This window comes from Corapipo altera, unplaced genomic scaffold (genome assembly GCF_003945725.1).
Source record: "Corapipo altera isolate COAL_440 unplaced genomic scaffold, ASM394572v1 0, whole genome shotgun sequence".
Taxonomy (NCBI): domain Eukaryota; kingdom Metazoa; phylum Chordata; class Aves; order Passeriformes; family Pipridae; genus Corapipo; species Corapipo altera.
The window spans coordinates 24,534,046-24,552,379 of record NW_020884872.1 but is presented as its reverse complement, the minus strand read 5'-3'; the positions used below and the strand labels follow the sequence as shown (position 1 = coordinate 24,552,379).

At 41.4% G+C, this 18,334-nt stretch overlaps 1 protein-coding gene across 3 annotated transcripts in view; it reads left to right on the top strand.

Annotated features, from left to right (window-relative positions):
* The first annotated feature begins 66 nt into the window (after positions 1-66).
* CARS2 (cysteinyl-tRNA synthetase 2, mitochondrial) overlaps positions 67-18,334 on the top strand; it is a 36,675-nt gene continuing 18,407 nt past the window's right edge. The window contains exons 1-8 of one of the 3 annotated variants that reach the window (XM_027639913.1): positions 67-117; positions 3,866-3,983; positions 6,613-6,684; positions 7,296-7,401; positions 8,124-8,207; positions 10,615-10,744; positions 13,445-13,578; positions 17,799-17,866. In XM_027639913.1, coding sequence (XP_027495714.1) covers positions 3,900-3,983; positions 6,613-6,684; positions 7,296-7,401; positions 8,124-8,207; positions 10,615-10,744; positions 13,445-13,578; positions 17,799-17,866 — 678 coding nt within the window. In that variant the 5' untranslated portion in view covers positions 67-117; positions 3,866-3,899. Of the gene's footprint in view, positions 118-537; positions 561-3,865; positions 3,984-6,612; positions 6,737-7,295; positions 7,402-8,123; positions 8,208-10,614; positions 10,745-13,444; positions 13,579-17,798; positions 17,867-18,334 lie in introns of those variants that run through there. The other 2 variants (XM_027639895.1, XM_027639903.1) reach the window with 2 other exon arrangements.

Genomic DNA, 18,334 nt, shown 5'->3' with positions numbered 1-18,334 from the left:
CAGATGATCTCCAGGGGTCCCTTTCCAACCCTAACGATTCTGTGATTGTTTGCCCCCTCTCCGCAGGTACAGCTGCGGGCCGACGGTGTATGACCAGGCACACCTCGGGCACGCCTGGTGAGTGCGGCGCGAGGGGCTCCAGGCGGGAGCCAGGCAACGGGAGTTCGGGGCACCCCCAGTCCCCGGAGTGTGTCCGGGTGACAGAGCCAGGACTGGGACACCAGGCCCGACCCTTCACCTCCTGTGCCTTGCAGAGGGCAAAAGTCTGTTACGTATTTTTTCTTCTTGGGCTGGGGGAGCCTGTAAAGGGTCTGTTGGTCCCACCTGGCCCAGGCAGAGACAAAAGTGTGTGTGTTGGGAAGAAGTGTTAGAAATGTGCGCAGTTTGTCTGGGTAGGGTGAGTTGTTTCAAATCATATCAGCATAACATGTCCTCTCATGCGGGGGGGTTGTGATCCTGGAGCAGAGTCTCTCAGCAACGTAAAATAATTTCACCTCAAATTTGGTTTGGGCACTCTGTGGGCACTAAGGAAAAGCTGTGCAGAGCTGAGTATTAAAAAGGTACTTTTGACGTTAGCATCAATTCTTAAATCTCAGAAAGCCCAGGTAGCTTAAAGGCCTTTTTGCACAGTAGCAGTTCTGTTGCTTACTATGTTTAAAAATAAAAAAGATCCAGAACACACATTTTCTCTGTAGTTCATTAGAATCATTACAATAGTAAACCAGCTTCATTGTAAGTAGCTATCAAAAGGTGCTTTAAATGCACCAGAGCAGGTTGCTACTGGTTGTTTGGAAAGAACATGCCTGATGAATAGACATGCAGGGTTTCTGCTGTTCCTGTGAAGCTGAGGGGAGCTGCAGCAGCTCAAGATGCTCTTGAACTTCTGTCTCCTCATTCTTAAAAACCAAGATGTGTTGGGCTCCTTGGAAGAGCAGGGGTTTCTCAGATAATTGCCATCTGTATGAAGATCAGATATTGTGCATTCCAGTAATTGAATAATTCCTTTTAATGTAGGGAATTTCACAGCTTCTGGTCCTATCTCAACTTCATTCAGAAACTCATGTTGAATTTTGCTCAGTGTTGAGCCATCGCAGTACTGCGCGACTGCTGCTTCATTCTCTGAAAGGGAAGACTTAAAATTCCAGTCTGTGGTGGGTTGACCCTGGCTGGATGCCAAGGTACCCACCAAAGCCGCTCTGTCACTCCCCTCTGCTGCTGGACAGGGGACAAAATATAACATAGGGTTCATGAGTTAAGATAAGGACTGGGAGAGATCACTCAACAACTACCGTCACAGGCAAAACAGACTTGAAGTGGGGATGCTAATTAAATTTATTAGTAACTGAATCAGAGGATAATGAGAAGTAAAATACATCTTAAAAACACCTTCTCCTCACTCCTCCCTCTTTCCCAAGTTCTACCTCCTCTCCCCCAGTGGCTCAGGGAGACAGGGAATGGGCGTTATGCTCAGTTCATCACAAGTTGTTTCTGCTGCTGGATCTAGAGCACAGTGTTCATAGGGGTAGAGAATTTTACCCTTTGGTCTCGCAGCTCTCTGTGGCTTTTAAATGTCTGTTTTTGTCAGTGGTTCTCCTGCCTTCAGACTCATTTGGTTAAAGGAGGGAGTACAGAGGCCTTGCTCACTCTGCCTCTTCTCTTACCCATTTTTTCTTATCTTGTGTCCAAACATCAGTTTTAAGCTTTCCTTACGTGAAGGTTTGCCATACATCTGTGTCACCTGGGTTTGACCTGGGTTTTCACTTGCTGATTTAAGAAAAAAGAGCTAGTGCTGAATATTGCCTTTGGTGTATCATGCAGATACACCATGTATTATTGAAATGCATGCTGCTGATGGGGGCTCTACAGGCAGGAGATGCCCTGGGAAATAGTGTGCAGTCAAATGCAGTGGTGACCGTTGGTGCTGTGCCACTCTTGTCAAATACCATTGTTTTGTTGTACTCTTGCAACATGTTGTCTTCTCACTAGAATTCCCTTTTCCCCCCTTCTTATATTTGGCTTGTGGCAAGCACAACAAATGCAATAGGTAATAATGCAGAAATGAATAATGGAAAAGAGCTTGAGATCCTTGAGAAGAATTTGAAAATAATGGCGTTATTATTTTTTCAACTCCTCATTCCCTTCCACAAAGAGTTCTTATCTTTCTAAATAATCCAACTTTTTCTAGTGTGTCGTACTTCCAGTCTTAAAAGCAGGTGCTCTGTATGCCTCCATATGACATCCAACACCCCATTCTATATAAAGAAAAAGTAAGACAGGAAAATAATATTATTTTTTCCCCTCAGTTCTAGGCCTGACCTTGATTGTACTGGTTTGAGCTGTAGCCTGGTTGGCATCCAGGTTCCTGGCTTGATGCTTGAAAATAAGAGTAAAATCAAGCATGAGAGGACGTTTCATTCAGTCCTTTGTATCTGCTCTGCCACCTCCTGATTTCGATTGTCTGGTTTTGTTCATTTTTTTTTGTCTTTTCAGTCCCAAAGTGGTAAGGACTCTGGTTTCTGAGGTGTCAGGAGATCCACTATGGCTCTTGCAGTATTTCTTCCATCAATTCAGTTGGAAGATCAGAGGAGCAGATCATTTGTATCTGCTCTGGGAACAGTGACTGCAGCGCTGTTAAATCTAATATCAAGCTTTTCATGCTGACATTGTTCCTCTGAACAGGATCCAAAGACCAGTTTAATATTCTTATGGAATTGTGTCACCACATTAGATGAACCTTATTCCCACTGAGTTGCTATTCATTGAAAACTATCTCCCTGGCAGCAAGCCTTTCAAAAGGTCTTTTTTCAACGTGGGTGTGGCACAAACAACAACAACAGAAAATACTTTTCTTCAATGATATATTACATTCATAAATCAGTACCTTGGTGCTACCTAGCACGTGCAGCTAAGGGAAAGGGTGCAAATCTGTTTCCAGTATTTGGTTACACTTCTTTGCTCTGACAGCCACGGCATTGGCAGTTCGTGTGGTGCTGCGGGTGAAATGGGAACCTGTGGGTCTGTGAGTCTCCTTGCTGGCTTTGGAGAAAACAGAGCCCAAAAAGGTTGAGGGTTCTCATTGCCTTGCAGGGCAGAGCCAGAGTTTCGAGGCGCCTTCTAGTATCTCACCTAATAACTCAGTTTTACTCAGTCAAATTACAGGTGGAGAGTCTGTGAGCAGAAGGAGCTGCAACAGCCCTGTAAAGCTTGTACATACATTGATCTATCAGCATTAAATACTCTGTTTTGTGACAAAGAACATGAATAATTTTGAGAATAACTTTTATTCTCAAGTGTAAGTAAAACAACCCACAGAGCTTTTGGTCTTTGCTATCAGGAAAGATCTGTGGCGGTGTGTGAATTAAATAGTTTATTGGTGGCTGGTAGCTGTTGTTTTTACTCAACCCTAGGCAAAGTTCATTTGAATCCTACCTTATTTCTCTCTGTTCTTCTGCCACATGACTTTTCAAAACCTGTTAAAATACACAAAGCCCGAGGGATGTATTTCAAGAATACCTGATCATTGTGTCTTAGTTCATACTATTCACTTAGAATCTCTTGGCTCACATGTGGCTTGTGATGCTCTTCAGTGCTTGAATAAAGAGATGCAACAAAAGAAGACACTCAGAAAATTTGATGTAATGTGTCACTAATGCCAGAAGAGGGTAGGCCAGTTCAAGGGAAATTTCCTTGACACTTGTGCAGGTGGCAACTGGTTTTGGGAAAATACTTTATATGCTGAAGATCTTTTTATTGCAAGTGTTGGGGTATTTAAATTGTCCCAGTGGCTGTTAGTTCTATTGGTTATTTTTGTTTAGGTTTATTCTTACTAGTGCATGTTTAAAAGGTCTTTTTTTTTTTCTTCCAGCTCCTATGTTAGGTTTGATATAATTCGAAGGATAATGACTAAGTTTTTTGGAATTGAAGTTATCATGGTGATGGGGATCACAGACATAGATGACAAGATAATAAAAAGATCCAGTGAGGTAGGTGTTTGTTACAGTGTTTGACTCTAACTTTTGGTATTTTCTAAGCTATGTACATAGGAAAATTAACTTGGGTTTGGGGTTCTTTTGTTGAGTCATGTTTGTTTTAATTAATAGATAATAGATGTTGAGATTTCTGGTCCCCTGGCATGGCTGTAATAGAGCTGGGAGTGCAGAGGGCTGGGCGTTGAGAGCTGTGTGTAGGTTAATGGGGGCAGAGTTGTGTGAGGAGAGAGGCAAGGCAGGAGGGCTGCCTTAGCACCTGTGGCTGGGATCCTCCTGCCTCCCCCTGCTTGGGAGGCTGGCAGGGAACAGAAATCCTGGGTGAATCCTCAGCACAGTGAAAGTTATCTTATCCCAAAACTTAGCACTCAGGAGGCTTCTGGCTGAGTTCTGGAGAAGCATTGTGTGCTGTCGGTCATTAAAGGAAGTATATAAAGCCACTGCCTGCGGCTGAGGGCAGTTCCTGAAAGGTGCTGAGCACCATCTAGCTGCCATGTCAGCACCTTGGAGATCTTTATCAGACTTGTCCGTGTTTGACACTTACAGGAAAGTTAACTGAGTGTAGGGGTAAGTCTTGGTAAGACTGGGGCTGTAAGTAGTTCTGAGTTGGATTTTAATCTGACCTTTTTTGCCAGCTGAGTCTGGTGAATGATTGTTCCAGGATTTTTTTTTTGATTCTTTTAAAAACACTTTTTGAATCCTGAAGCGCTAAGAATGTATTCTGTGTTTTATTCTGTGTTTTGAATATTTTGTTTTCTTTGTTTTTAGAATCCAGAACTCATGTTGTCAGGATCATAAGTGAATGTGTTGGATCAAATTGCACTTGCAACTTTTAGATAGTTTCTTAGTGCCAGAGAATTTGACAGCTGTCATTTTTATTTAATCTTTAACAGTTACTTTTACAGTTAAGTATAAGACACTGCATTCAAATAAATACTAGCACACCACTCATATAGAAGTACATGTGTGTTCCCTTAGTCTATTTATTTGCAGTTTTCTAAGGCAGTAAGCAATTTAAACACAAACAAACACCCTCCCCCCCCCCAAATTCAGGCATTTTAAATCTATATGTGTATATTTTAATTTTTTCCTTATTGTCAGAACATCTTGGAGATTTCATGTTTGAGGAGGGGGAAGTGACATGTTGTTCTTAAAAGAAGTTGTGTTCATTTACTGCATTCTTTGGTTCTATGAAGTAATCATTTTGTGGCTTTTTTGGTGACTTTTTGAAATGCCTGCCCATCCATTTTGTTTGGATGGCCAAGGCCTCTATCTCACTAGCCTGCTTTTGTTGGAACCTATGTACCTTAAGCATTACATCGGTAGAATCAACATGCCTAAGCTTGTTCTTCATCCTCTAGTGGGGTTCATCTGGAGGAAACATGAAAGTTGGGTATCTAGTCTATGATGAGTGTGCTGCATGCCCTCAGTGGTCCTTTGAGAGAGAGATGACCCTCTTTGTGTGTTGAACATCTGTCTGGATGGGAGGAATTTCCCCATCTTCTTTCTATAGGCACCTTTTTTTCTCTGTTGATCAAAGAAGCAACTGAGATGTCTAGGGAGATGAGTCCAGTCACTGGGGTCTGGAAGAGCACAAGGGTGCTGGTCTGTAAGCATATCTTTGTTTTCCAGTGCCGAGCATCTTCCTTATTACATTGCTGGATAAGCATCTGGACTGTCTTCACCAGAACTCCTGCCTTGTCCAGGAGCTTGTCCAAATGGTGGTAGCCACCTGCACTCTGAAAATCAGAACCCATAAGGATGCTCCAGTAATGAATTGGAAGTGATGAAAGGGGATTTATGTTGTTAATGATCCAGTTCAGCTGGAGAGGCTCAGTATGTTGTCTTCTTCCCAGCAGTTTATTCTCAGAGAAGATGTAAAAGCATGCATTTGAAACACCTTGATACCATGCTTTGCTTGCTAGGGCAGGCTTTGCTGTTATGCGTCTTTCAATCCCTGGTCTTTTCTGAATATTTGAGAACAGTACCTTATCATGTACAAGTTTCCTTTCCTTTTGGGTTGCACTTTCTCGCTACCTCTGCAAGAGGATCCTGTTTCTGTCCCATGAATGAGAAATGCAGAGAAGGTGCTTGAGAAACGTCGGACTTGGCAAAGCGTGGGATTGACTTTCAGTATTGAGTTCTATGAGTAGCCACGATCTGCTGAAATAGCTTGTTTTTCTTAATCGCTGAAAATTAATATCTTGTCTCATTCTGCAAGTCTCTGATCTATCTTTCTGACACATAGGTGGTATCCGTGTTTCCTGCCAGTAAGTTGAGTGATTTCCATGTCCTGTGTAGTGTAGTATATTTTGTCACTGGGAATGGAAGATCCTCTCAAGAGGAAAATAATGAGAGAGGGAAGGAGTTTATTATTTTAGTCTTTGCTTGCTTTTCTCTTAAAAGATATATATTAATATTTTGGAAGTTGAGAAGTGTAAATGAAATACTACTTTTAAGCTATTTATAACTTACATCTTTTCCCTGTGAATGTTAGATTAATAAGCCTTTCTGACTTTACCTTGGGGGCTCTCTAAGTCTTCCAATTAGCTACTGATAAAAGATTGCCATATTTTATATTATTACTCTGATTTATGACTAACTAATTTATTTCTGTCTTTTTGAGATGAATGTATCGCCCATAGCTCTTGCTCGTTTTTATGAAGAAGACTTTAAACAAGATATGGCTGCCTTAAAGGTACAAATACTCAAGAATCTAAATTGAGGAGTATTTCTAAGCAATTATTTTGGTAAGGATTCTGATGCTGAGAGTCTGACCTGGAAAATAAATTTGTTGCTTGGAAACTGAGTACTGATTTACTTTTTTATTTTTCTGGAAAGACACTGTATACCTTTTGACTAAGGAAGTGGGGGAGGAGCAATCCTGAGTTTTGGAATGAACAAGTTAAATTTCTTTAGGAACAATTTTTTTCTCACATGCAGTAGAGCCTTGGTTCACAGATGTTACAAATTTACTATAATGCAGGAATAGCCTGATTGAAAGCATAGGAAATATTGAACTCTTCTTTCATTGACTTCAGGTAACTTTGCTTCTTTTCCAAAATGCTTTCCAGAGGCAGGGAGTAAGCCACTGGGAAAAACTGGGGGGTTTTTTGCCACCCCTCAAATATTTTTTTTGTTTATGTGTATTGTTTTAAATGGTGCTTATGATCTTTTTATGATACTTGCAGCTTTTTTTTTTAAAGATAAAATTGAGGAGAATGTTCTTTGAAGTTTGTTGCTTAGAGTAAAGGGACTCATCAGCATTGTGCTTCATACAGATTAACCAGATGTTACTCTTTCTTTAAGGTCCTCCCTCCTACAGTATACATGAGGGTGACTGACAATATTCCTCAGATAATTTCCTTTATAAAAACAATAATTGCTAATGGACAAGCTTACACAACCTCTCAAGGTAAGACTTCAAGAAAGGTAACTCCTTGTTCAGCACATGTACAGGAAGTCATTACTTTTAGTAATCCTGTTTTGGAATCAGATGAGGTAACTTATGCCAAGCCTTCCTTTGATTAACAGACAGGGTGTGAGCAACTTGTTTGTGATGACAGGAGTGGGCAGAACAACTGTTATTCAATTTCTAAGTTAAATGTAGCTCATTACTTAATAGAATTCTTTACAGTAACAAACTGTTGTCTGTGCTCCTGTGGGGAAGTCCTGGCCTGGTTTCTACAAGTGAGCTGGGGAAACCTCTTAGCTCTAAACAGGAGCTTTGTATCTCCTATGTGTAGTGAAAGATGTGTTTGTAAAGCACAATGAGTAGATTTTTCTTTAGCCGAGCTGGTGGTTGGAGAGGGATTTGAGAGCATTGTAACAGCAGTAGCAGTAGCTTGTGCTGCAGCCAAGGAGGGAGTTGCTAGTTGTGGACGGGCAGGGAAGAACCTGGGGAGATCTCCAGAATTCAAAGTTATTCTATGTGTAGGATGTGCATGTGCACAGATTACTGAAAAGATGGGTAACATGGAAACATCTGATGCTGCTTTTGCATTATTTCTGAATTTCTAAATCAGAATTTAAAATGGGAGTTGAAGGGCGTTTTGTTTTGATTTCAGGGAAATGTTATCTCCTTCTCATCAACGTACCCCATCTTTGCTATACAATTAAACACTTCTTTTCTACTAGGCAATGTTTATTTTGATGTTAAGTCCTGGGGAAAAAGATATGGAGTGTTAACTGCAATTAATCCTGATACCCAAGATGAAGCAGGTAAGTTCACGGCACCAATTTGTTTGTGTTACTGCATTGTTTGAACATGTGATGCATCTATGATAAACTTTCATTCAACAGGCTGAAACAGTTTTCTAACCTGTTGTGTATAGCTAACTTTCTAGTTAATTAAGACTACACTGCTTTTGTAATTATTTTTTGACTCACTCACTGTTGCCAGTGCAAGAGGAAACTTGGTCTCTTTTCATCCTTGGTTCCCTCTGTACCTTTGCTCTGGTACCTTAGAACAGTTAGTATTCTTAATCAATTTTAATTAAATACTTGGCAGTGGTACATAGAAACTTCACAGTGAGGTGGTGTTCTCCCTGGTGCGGTAGCCAGTCCAGGGTAAACAGAGGGAAACCTCATCTACTGTGTTATTGTTGAGGCAGTTGCACTCTGGTGAATGCTAACTGTATGAATTGTTCCCTTCATTACTTGCCACTGGACTACTGCTAAGCAGCCCCTTTGTGTGAGGGTGAGCAATCTCTTGATAGGCTGTGCTAGAGCAGGCCTATACCATGGGCTGTGGGGTTTTTGCTGCAGGTCCTGCTTTGCATGATTGCTGTGCCCCCTTGTAGTTTCTGTAAGTTGGATCTCATCAGGTCTCTGCATCGGGGAATTTGATGCAGGCCTCCTGCTTCCTTTTGCACACTGAAGTTCAATATTTCATCATTGAAAAAACTCTCTTTGCAATTACTGAAAATGCCTGGCAGACTGATGCTCAGGTGAATTGCAGCCAGAACTTCTCACAGTTCTGCTCTGGAGTTGTTTCAGCATTACAGCTTACAGAGGGAATGTGTTTTGTCAACAGTTATTTAGAGGCAATTACTGACTGCAGAGGCAGCCAGCAGCCTCCTGGGCTGTACAGGGAAGAGTGCCAGCAGGTCAGTGTAGGTGATCCTTGTCTGCTCAGCACTGGTGGGACATGCCTGGAGTGCAGGTCTGGTGCTGGGCTCCCCAGTACAAGAGTGACATGGACATATTGGAGAAAGGCCAGCAAAGGGCCATGAATATGATGAAAGTAATGGAGTATCTTTCGTAAGAGGAAGAGTGGAGAGAGCTTGGACTGCTCAAGCTGGAGAAGAGGATGCTCAGGGGAATCTTACCCATGTGTATACATACCTGATGGAGGGAGTAAAGCAGATGGAGCCAGGCTTTTCTCAGTGGTGCTTGGTGATGGGACACAAGGTAGTAGGCACAACCTGAAACACAGGAAATTCCATTTAAAGCTAAGAAAAGTCCTTGTTACTCTGAGGATGGTTAATATAAACCATGCTGCTCAGAGAGGCTATGGAGTCTCCATTCTTGGTGGTAATCAAAACCCAACTGGACACCATCTTGGTCAGCCTGCTGTAGCTGATCCTGCTCTGAGCAGGGGTTTGGATTAGTCTGTCTCCAGATGTGCCTTCCAGCCTCAAATGTGACTGATTATGTTTTTTACTCCAAAGTCACAACTAAATGTACTGATATCTCTAAAAATTTTGATGGTTGTTTTGCTTACAACGGAGAAGTTGAAGAGTGCTCTTTTGTAGCAGTGCACTCAAAAAAAGGTGAAAGAGGGATGGAGTCAACAGATAGTGGCAAACTAGTGGAAGAGCCAAGATAAAGATTCAGTTGATAAAACTAGGGTTATATTTCCATCTCTTTTGTTCTTATGAATTTTGAATTCTGTGATTCTAAATGTGAGGTCATGTTAGAAAAAAGATGCAGAGACCAGAACCCTATTCTTTAGCTCCTGCCAGGGAGTGGTGTGTAATCAATGGGGGATTAGGAGCCAGCAGAGCTGAACAATCCTGCAGTACTCTGGCAAAAAGGAACTGTATCCTTTCCTTGGCTGTGTAGTGAGAGAAGCAACAAATATAGCTGGGGAGGAGGCCTTTGTAGAGAACTCATTGGTGAAAACAGTAGTGAAAAGTTACTACTGTCCGAGAATAGTTTTGATTCTCATCTCTGTGCACTTGGTTTTATAGAATCTGAAACAGGAAGTACTTGTGTCCCAGAAAAAAAAAAGAAAGGGGGTGTTTTTTTGTTAACTTGTGTGTTTTGGTTTGGTTTTATTATCTTTTCTGCTGCGGTGCAGTCAGTTTGTCTGGGGAAGCTGGCTAATAAGTAACTAAATGAATCATACAAAGCCAGGGAAGGCCAAAAGCACTGCAAGGATATGATGTATTAAGGAATCTTGAATCCATCTTTTTAGCTTGTAAAAATCTATTTCAGTATACTGTTTTTTTCAAATACTTGATTGGTCAACTGGAAGGGAGGGAAGTTGCAGTGAAAAGACAGAAGTTGATTGAAGGGTATTAAAATCTGAGTAGTTCACTAAACACAGATTTCCTCTTGATTTCATTTGGTCATTTTTTTTCTTTGAGACATATCCCATTAACAAATCACTTATTCTTGGCAGTTGATTCTGATAAACAACACAGTAAAGATTTTGCCCTGTGGAAAGCTGCCAAGCCTCAAGAGCTATCTTGGGATTCTCCCTGGGGAAGAGGAAGACCTGGATGGCACATTGAGTGTTCCACAATATCAAGGTCAGATTTCTTGGATTTTAAATCAAGTGCTATTTTTGTTTTCAGTCACAGTACAATGGTAGCAGCAGTACTGAAAGGGTTTTCTGGTCAGTAGATAGCACTGGTTTTAATGTGACCATTTTATGCAATTCGGGATGTCACATGTGGCCCAAATAAACTGTGTTTCAACCTTATCACAGCTGTCTTGATACGTTTGGGCACTTTCTCTTGAGTCAGACTTGGTACTTAAAATATGGCATGCAGGATCACACAGTTGATTAGCAAGTCTTTTAACTTGAACTGAATAACCAAAGATTTTGTGAAAGTTATGGTACCTCTTTGATTTGCTTTCCTTCCCCTTCTAGCAGTCCCCATCAGACCTAATTCAGCATGTAGTGCTGTGTCAGGAGGACAGGGCATGGGATTCCACCCTAGCTCCAGCGAGCATATGAGATCCTGCTGCCCTTATCTTAACAGCAGTTGTGGATGTTCATGCTAATAATCTTAAGTATTTTTCATCTTCCTTTAAAAGTCAGCCACAGTATTAAATACTCTGTGACAGTATATTCTTGTTGGCACAGTGTGAATTGTACTTAGTAGTGTTTTGCTTGTAGCTGGTTTAATGTAATTAGCTGTTAATTTAGAGTTTTATTTTCGCCACAGGAGGAAAAAAAAATGTTCTCTCTTGGAAGATTGATAGTGGTACTTAGTTTTGCATTAGTCTTAGATTTTTTTGGAAGCTAATAACAAATTGTTTAGTTCTGACCCTGTTTAGTTTTAAGTTTTTGACCAAAGCTGAAAGGACATGGAACCAGCTGCTTTAGGTTTCTCTTTCATATGCTTTGCTGGTGCACCTGGGATTGTTAGTCATTACTGCCTGCTTACAAAAAGCATTTATAAGGGTAACCTCCTGTCTGTAAATAGTTTCAGCATAAAGAAGCAGTTCTTAAAGCAGCTGAAGTGCAGAAAATCATCTTTTGTTTGAAGTACAACCTGTGACAGAAGTGCATAGATAAGAAATGCCAGTTGCAAAATGGCCTGTCCACTAATGCAGTGCTGTTTATAGTCTGCCTTTCTTTCTGTAAAAATGTATTTTACTGCAGCTGTATGAGGCTCCTGCCTTGTAAATAAAAGCTGACCCATGCAGAGCATAAGTGTAGTAATCTTGGACTGTGAAAAATGGGGAGCTTATTTTGCTAAGTCACCAAAAATATTTTGCCGTTCCAGTCAGCTGTCCAAGGGCCATTTTAAGCAATACTTACTTAGCCGTGTGTTTTACCAGATATCTCAAAGCACTTCAACTAAGCTAGGTGAATTAATTTTGAAAAGTCTGTGAAGGTGAATGAGGAGGTCTCTGGGCTCTAGTGCAGCCCTGGAGGAGGGAACCCAGTGCTGTGACCCTCTCAGGACTGATCTCCTCTATGCAGTTTCTCTTGTGAGGTGGGCTGCTCCTCCTGCTTCTGAGCATTTGGCAGATCCATCTCTCCCTCTCCAGCTCTTCATAGTTTTGTTGGAGGAAACAGCAAGTGCTCCTCTGTAGATGGCACAAGGGAAGGCAAGGGCCAGTTCTAGAGGGATTTGTGCTTTAGCCAGTTTTGAAGCAGGCAGGAAGCAGAAGAGGATGAACTTGGGAGATGGTGTCAGCCCATCTTCCTGCCTGCCTTTATACCTGCCTGCCTTCCCCTCTTCTCCTTCTCTTTTCCCCCAACAGCTTCTGCAGAGCCATCAGGAGCCAGGGGATTAGCAGGGTGTTTTGTCTCAAAAAGGGACAAACCAATGTTTAGCCAGCGACCAGGAGCAACTTGTTAAGGTGAAGGCCTTGTGTGTCTGTGTGCACACACGTGCACATGGAGGGGGACCTTGCCTTTATTTTCTCTTTGTGTAGGCTTTACATCTTCCCCTGCTCAAACTCCTCTGGTTTCTGGGCAGTTAGGGTTGACTTACATCCCTGTGAGTAGGTGAGTGTTGTCTTCATTCAACAGATGGGCAAAATAAAGTTGCTAACTTGTCCAGCATGAGCTGGGAGGGACTGCCTGGAGCAGTGGACAGAGTGTAGCAGCCTTGACACTCCTGGTGTTTAACGTGCAAGTGTCTAAGGCTATCCTGTTTTAGCCACACAAACACCTTACTGCCAGCCACCAGTGTTTGCAGAGAGGCCTGTTCCATGGCAAGCCCATGGGTGCCCCACACCGATCCAGCAGCACTGTTGGGATTTGAGAAATAGCCCTGGGAGATGAGAGGCACTGACACTTTGTTTTGACATTAGAACAATATAGGGCTAAGCATTTTCATTGTGACTGCACATAGTACTGTCTGAATTCTAACAGAAAAGGTGCAAGATAAGGAATAGTAATACCAAATTTACAGAAGTGTTCACTGCTTCAAAGCTCTTAGGTTTGCACATGAAGGCAACTGTCTGATACTGAACCTGTAGCAGAACAAGGAAGGGAGACATAGTGCTTGCTGTCCTTTAAACTAAGGTAGAATAATAATTGCTTCCGCTGAGGAGGAGTAATTGCAGACAGATATGGGTCCTGTCCATACAAGTTCGGCTGCAGTATTGGTATCCGAGATATATGTAAAGTCTTGTTTTAAAACTGAAGCTATTAAATTGTACACTTAAAATCTATTTATGTTGTTTCATCTTATTCTTTTCTGCATTTGTTTTTACAAAAAGATTTTGTAGTGTTCTACTTACCGATCAGGAAAATGTTGTTACAGTGCAGTGTTTGGAAAGCACCTGGACATCCATACTGGTGGAATAGATCTTGCATTTCCTCATCATGAAAATGAAATTGCACAGTGTGAGGTGTATCATCAATGTGAGCAATGGGGGAATTACTTTTTGCATTCTGGTAAGTGAAATATTAATCACCTGAAAGGGCTGTACAAATATAATGGTTTGGTTTTTTAGGTTTGGCATCTTATGGTATGAAAACAGATGCTCTACTGCTGTGACCTCAGTAAGTAAAGAAACATAAATGACAGTGAATCTTGAAACTTAATAAAAGAGTTACAGTGAAATATACCTAATTTTCATCTGGTGAAGTCTCTAAAAAGTAACAGTGTATGTGTTACCCATGTACAGTGTTTACTCCTAATTAAAAGAGTTTTACCTGTAGAGTTTCATTCCCTTTCATTTGAGTTTCCTCAAAATTTGAGAGCATCCTTTCATAGGCTTTCTTTTTTAATTGTATTTTGGCTTTAACTGTTTTGTAACAGTTCTGCAGGAAGAGGGTGAAATTAGTTTATATTTTCTATATGTATTTATGTAGTCCTGCTAAACTCAGAAATTCCTTCTGTCTTAGAACCAGAACCTGCAGTATCTGAAGGCAGGGAGTGGAGGTGGCAAGTGAGCAGGTAGCTGAATGTAACATTTTAAAAGCATTGAGAATAGAATAAACTAGTCTTGTTCTCACAATGTCTCTCAGTTGATTGTGGGCTTAAAAGTAAGTTTTCAGTAGCATGCAGAATAAAATAGCTTGAGTTTGTAAATACGGTGAAGGGCTTTTAATGATGATAAGAGAAAATATCTGTATTACTGGAAAACAAGAAAGGGGAGAATGCTAAGATACATCAACTGATGAAGCAACAAAGCTCACAAAGTTGTGATCCTGCAGAGGAGTGTCTGAGCTGGGCTGTTTTGTATGGTCTGAAATGTGGATGAAGCCTTACAGGCAGATGTTCTGCTGCAGCAAGCAACCACTGTTCTGGGTGTGCAATTCATGTACCTGTAACTGTTTACATTCTCCTGGGAAGCTTTATTTTATCCACCAGTAGCATTACACCTAGTGATGGGTATTAGAAACAAGATTCGTGCTGAAGACCAAGTGAGTCGGATGCTTTGATCTGTGCTGGTCAGGAATGGCCAGTGAGGCTGCTGATGGGTGGAGACAAGGAGGTCTGCATAAAGACCAAGCTGCTCACTCCTGGGCTCTATAGAAAAGTGGAGACACAGAGCCTCATCACTTTATCATCACTCTGTAGTGCCCTGACCAGCTGCAGCGTCTCTGTGCTTTCCTGTGGAGTGTGGGTGACTTGGTATTGGTGTAGCCCTCAGATGTCACTGACCTTACCTTTTCCCCCAAGGTGACCTTGCTGGCTATGCCTGACTAAACTGTACAAAACTGTCTTTTGGTGTTCAGCATGTTTTACTGCCTGGCATTGTGTAGAATTGCTCCTTGCTGCCTTTGCACAACAGTGCCTCATTCAGTGAAGTTTGTGCTGTACAGTGCTTTGAACTACATTGTAATCTGATGGTACTAGTGCTGTCCCCATTGATGGAAACCTGGAAATTTGTTCTTTCTATTGCAATCGTGGTTCTGCATGGACAGCTGAAGTCAGTAGAAGGTCAGGTTCAAGTCTGCAGTCTCTCTTTTTACTGAACAGTACTTTGGGCAGGATGTTTCTGTGAACCCTTGGAGCTGCTTCTCTGAATAGAAGAGCTGCAGAGTTAAGCCTGTGGCATGCTGCGGGAATTACATGAGCTTTCATTTTTATAAATTTGTAGTGTATGGGATGAATATTGAATTCTAGTTTCAGTTCCCAGTGTAGAGCCTGTTGTAAATCAATAGCAATTGTCCAGAGGCTGGTGAGTCCTCCAGGGTGTGCTTTGTTCCTGAGGCACTGTGGAATCCTCTGCACTTCCACTGAGATACATTGGTTGCTTCCAAGGGGAGCCTTCCGTTGAAAAACAGTGAATCTGACTTTTCAAGCTTGGAATTGAAACCATATGGAAATATTCTTTACTACTAGCTAAATAAAGAGGAGTCAATTAAAAAAAAAAAAGAGGGAGAACTTAATTCCAAGGGCAGTTTGTACACTGAGGTTCTCTAGGAGCTGACAGATTACATTCATTAAATCAAAAAATTTTGCTGGAGGATGACAGCGTAAATTATTTAGGGCAAATGAATCAGCCTCAGGAACAATTTATTCTACTAACAGACCTCAGAATTTTGCAGGCTCAGAATTGGAGGAGCAATCCCCATTAGAGGAAGAAAATCCCTGCACTGTGGATAAATCTTCTTATAAGGAGTTTATTTTTAGACTACTTGTACTCTGGGAAGACTGCCAGACTGAAGTTATGAAAATCCCTGTATTTTGTGATTCCTGAATGAAGTCATTCTAGATACTGAAACTCTTGGAAGAGGAATATTAATTCAAAATCAGATGTTACCTGTACCTTTTTAGGAAAGCATAGTCAAACTATTTTAAGCTTGGTTGCCCAAAGTTAAGTAAGTCAATATTTAGGCACCTGTGCAAAAGGAAAAAAGTAATCATACCCAGGCTCTTCCCTTTCTCCCAGGAGAATTTTGGCTGTGGGTTTTACTTGAATTGCAAGAGCTGCAGATGTCTAGCCTCTCTGACAGCCTAAATGTTCTTATTGAGCAGCGTCCCAAGTTTAACAATGCAATGGTGAAAGTGGTCTCACCTGGTAGCAGACAGGACAAATACAGAGAAAGCAAGATTTTTGGTTGGATTCATGGAGATTGGATTCATGGATCCATGGAAATTATGAATTTCTGCTGTAGCTGGTTCCACACTCTTTTGATTCTTTTCTGCTTTCCATAGTGTGTTGTGCAAGCTTAAAATTCCAGGTAGTTGGAGTAGGACTGGAGGTAGCTGTTTCATGGTGAGTCCCTGCTGCTTTGAATCATTTTTAGAAATGTCTAAGAAGTGAAACCAGGTGCTTTCACATCCATTTACCAGGCCTGAGTGTGTTGCTTTCATATCCAGATGAGTGCAATGAGGTCTTTATCCGCTCGTGGAAGTGAGGGCATTCCAGACAAGGCTGCTAAAGCATCTCTGTGTGGCGAGTAGCACAAAATTCAGACAGCTGCACGAGCTGCTGAGCAAGGAATGCCACTTCTGCCACCACGTGTAAAAGCAGGAGCATGATTATACATTGTCCTTGTGGAGCACTCAGGCACTGGTAACACTGGGCTGCCAAATCCGAAAGAATGCAGAGTGGTGGTGTGGGGTATGAACAGAGCAAGGAAAGTTCATGCTTAAAAGTCTGCCTCTATGTCTGACTAAGTGCTGGATTCTGCAGATCATGGATGTGCCTAAAAACTGCATGCTAGTTGTGGGTTCTTACAGAATTACTGTTTTATTAGGAGAGACTAATTAAGGCTTTTAACAACATTTCTGAGTAGTCTTTCAATGGCAGCACGTTTAGCATCTCTCCAGTGCTGTGAATAATTCATGCTTTCCATCGGTGGTGGTGCCGTGGTAAGCAGGGATGAGACCTCAAATGGGCAACCTCAGGCTACACTTCTCCTGTCTTGCTTCGAACCTTCAGTCTGAATGCCAAGCTCTACATACTCTCTTAAATGCAGTGTTACTACCTTTTTCCTGTCCTACAGCCCCTGCAAAGCCATAGTCTGTGTGACTATTTCAAGTTCTAGGATGCTCAGAGATCACATTTTAAGATAAACTCAGTTAGGCATTCAAAATCAAATTAGGCATTGTAGCTGCATCCCTCCCTCCCACTGCTTTTTCTCAGTCTCCCAAGACTGGAGAAGTAGAGAACGTGCAGAAAATTCATTTTGCATGTAAGATATTTTGAACCAGCACTATAAAACTTAGGATTAAAAAAATTAATGTTAACAGCCACTAGCAAGTAATAAATACAGAAAATTTTTTGAGTTTCAGGGATGTTTTTAATATGAAATCACTGGAAAATCTTTAAAGGTCTTAAAATATTTCTGAGAAGTCAAGAGTAACAGGTAAGGTACTTGTTCTGTGAAGATTGAAAGTATTTGTTTGCTGGTTTTTATCAGTTTGCTATAATTCTGAGCAGGGAGACTCATGGCAGTGGTGGGTTTTTTTAGTGTTTTAAAATTCTGTTTTAAAAGCGACCCAGTGGAAGTTGAGGATGGAGAGGTGTGCCGGACTGCAGACAAAGCTGTTGAAAAATGTGACACATTGCACTGAAATGGTTGGCGCATTTCCATCACAGCATATGCTGCCTCCAGCGTTTCCAGGGTCTCAGTACAGTCTTTCTCATTTCGTTCCCCATTCAGAAGCATGCTTACTTATCCTGATTCATTCCTTTTTTTTTTTTTTGTTCTAGGGCATTTGCATGTTAAAGGAAGCCAAGAAAAAATGTCCAAGTCATTAAAAAACTACATAACAATTAAGGTAATCTCTTCCTATTAATTGAAGCAAAGTATATTTGTAATATGTAAATATTCATCACAGCCCTCTTTTGAGAAAACTTCGGATTGTGTGCTTATTCTTCAGCAAAAGACCTGAAGTGTTTCTCCAGCACTGATCTATCTGTTATTGTGGATCTGGATGTATGATACCTCCTGGCACTCGGGGTTTGCTTGGGAGGATGGATCTCACTGAACTGAGAGCATTTGTGCCCAATACCAGAGTCCTGTATTATAGGTTTGTGGTCACAAGGGTCTTTTCCTACCTGAGCGATTCTGTTCCGTAGTGATGGGTTCTCACCTCTCTGCTCTTATTAGTGCTTGTGCTTTTGGGACTTAGAAAAGAGCAGACATTTTTCCTTGTCCTGCTTTAGGTGAAATGAGACATAATGTCAGTGTTTTGTCAGGAAGCTGTTAGGCCACACTATGCCAGCAGTCTCTTGTATTAGCCTTT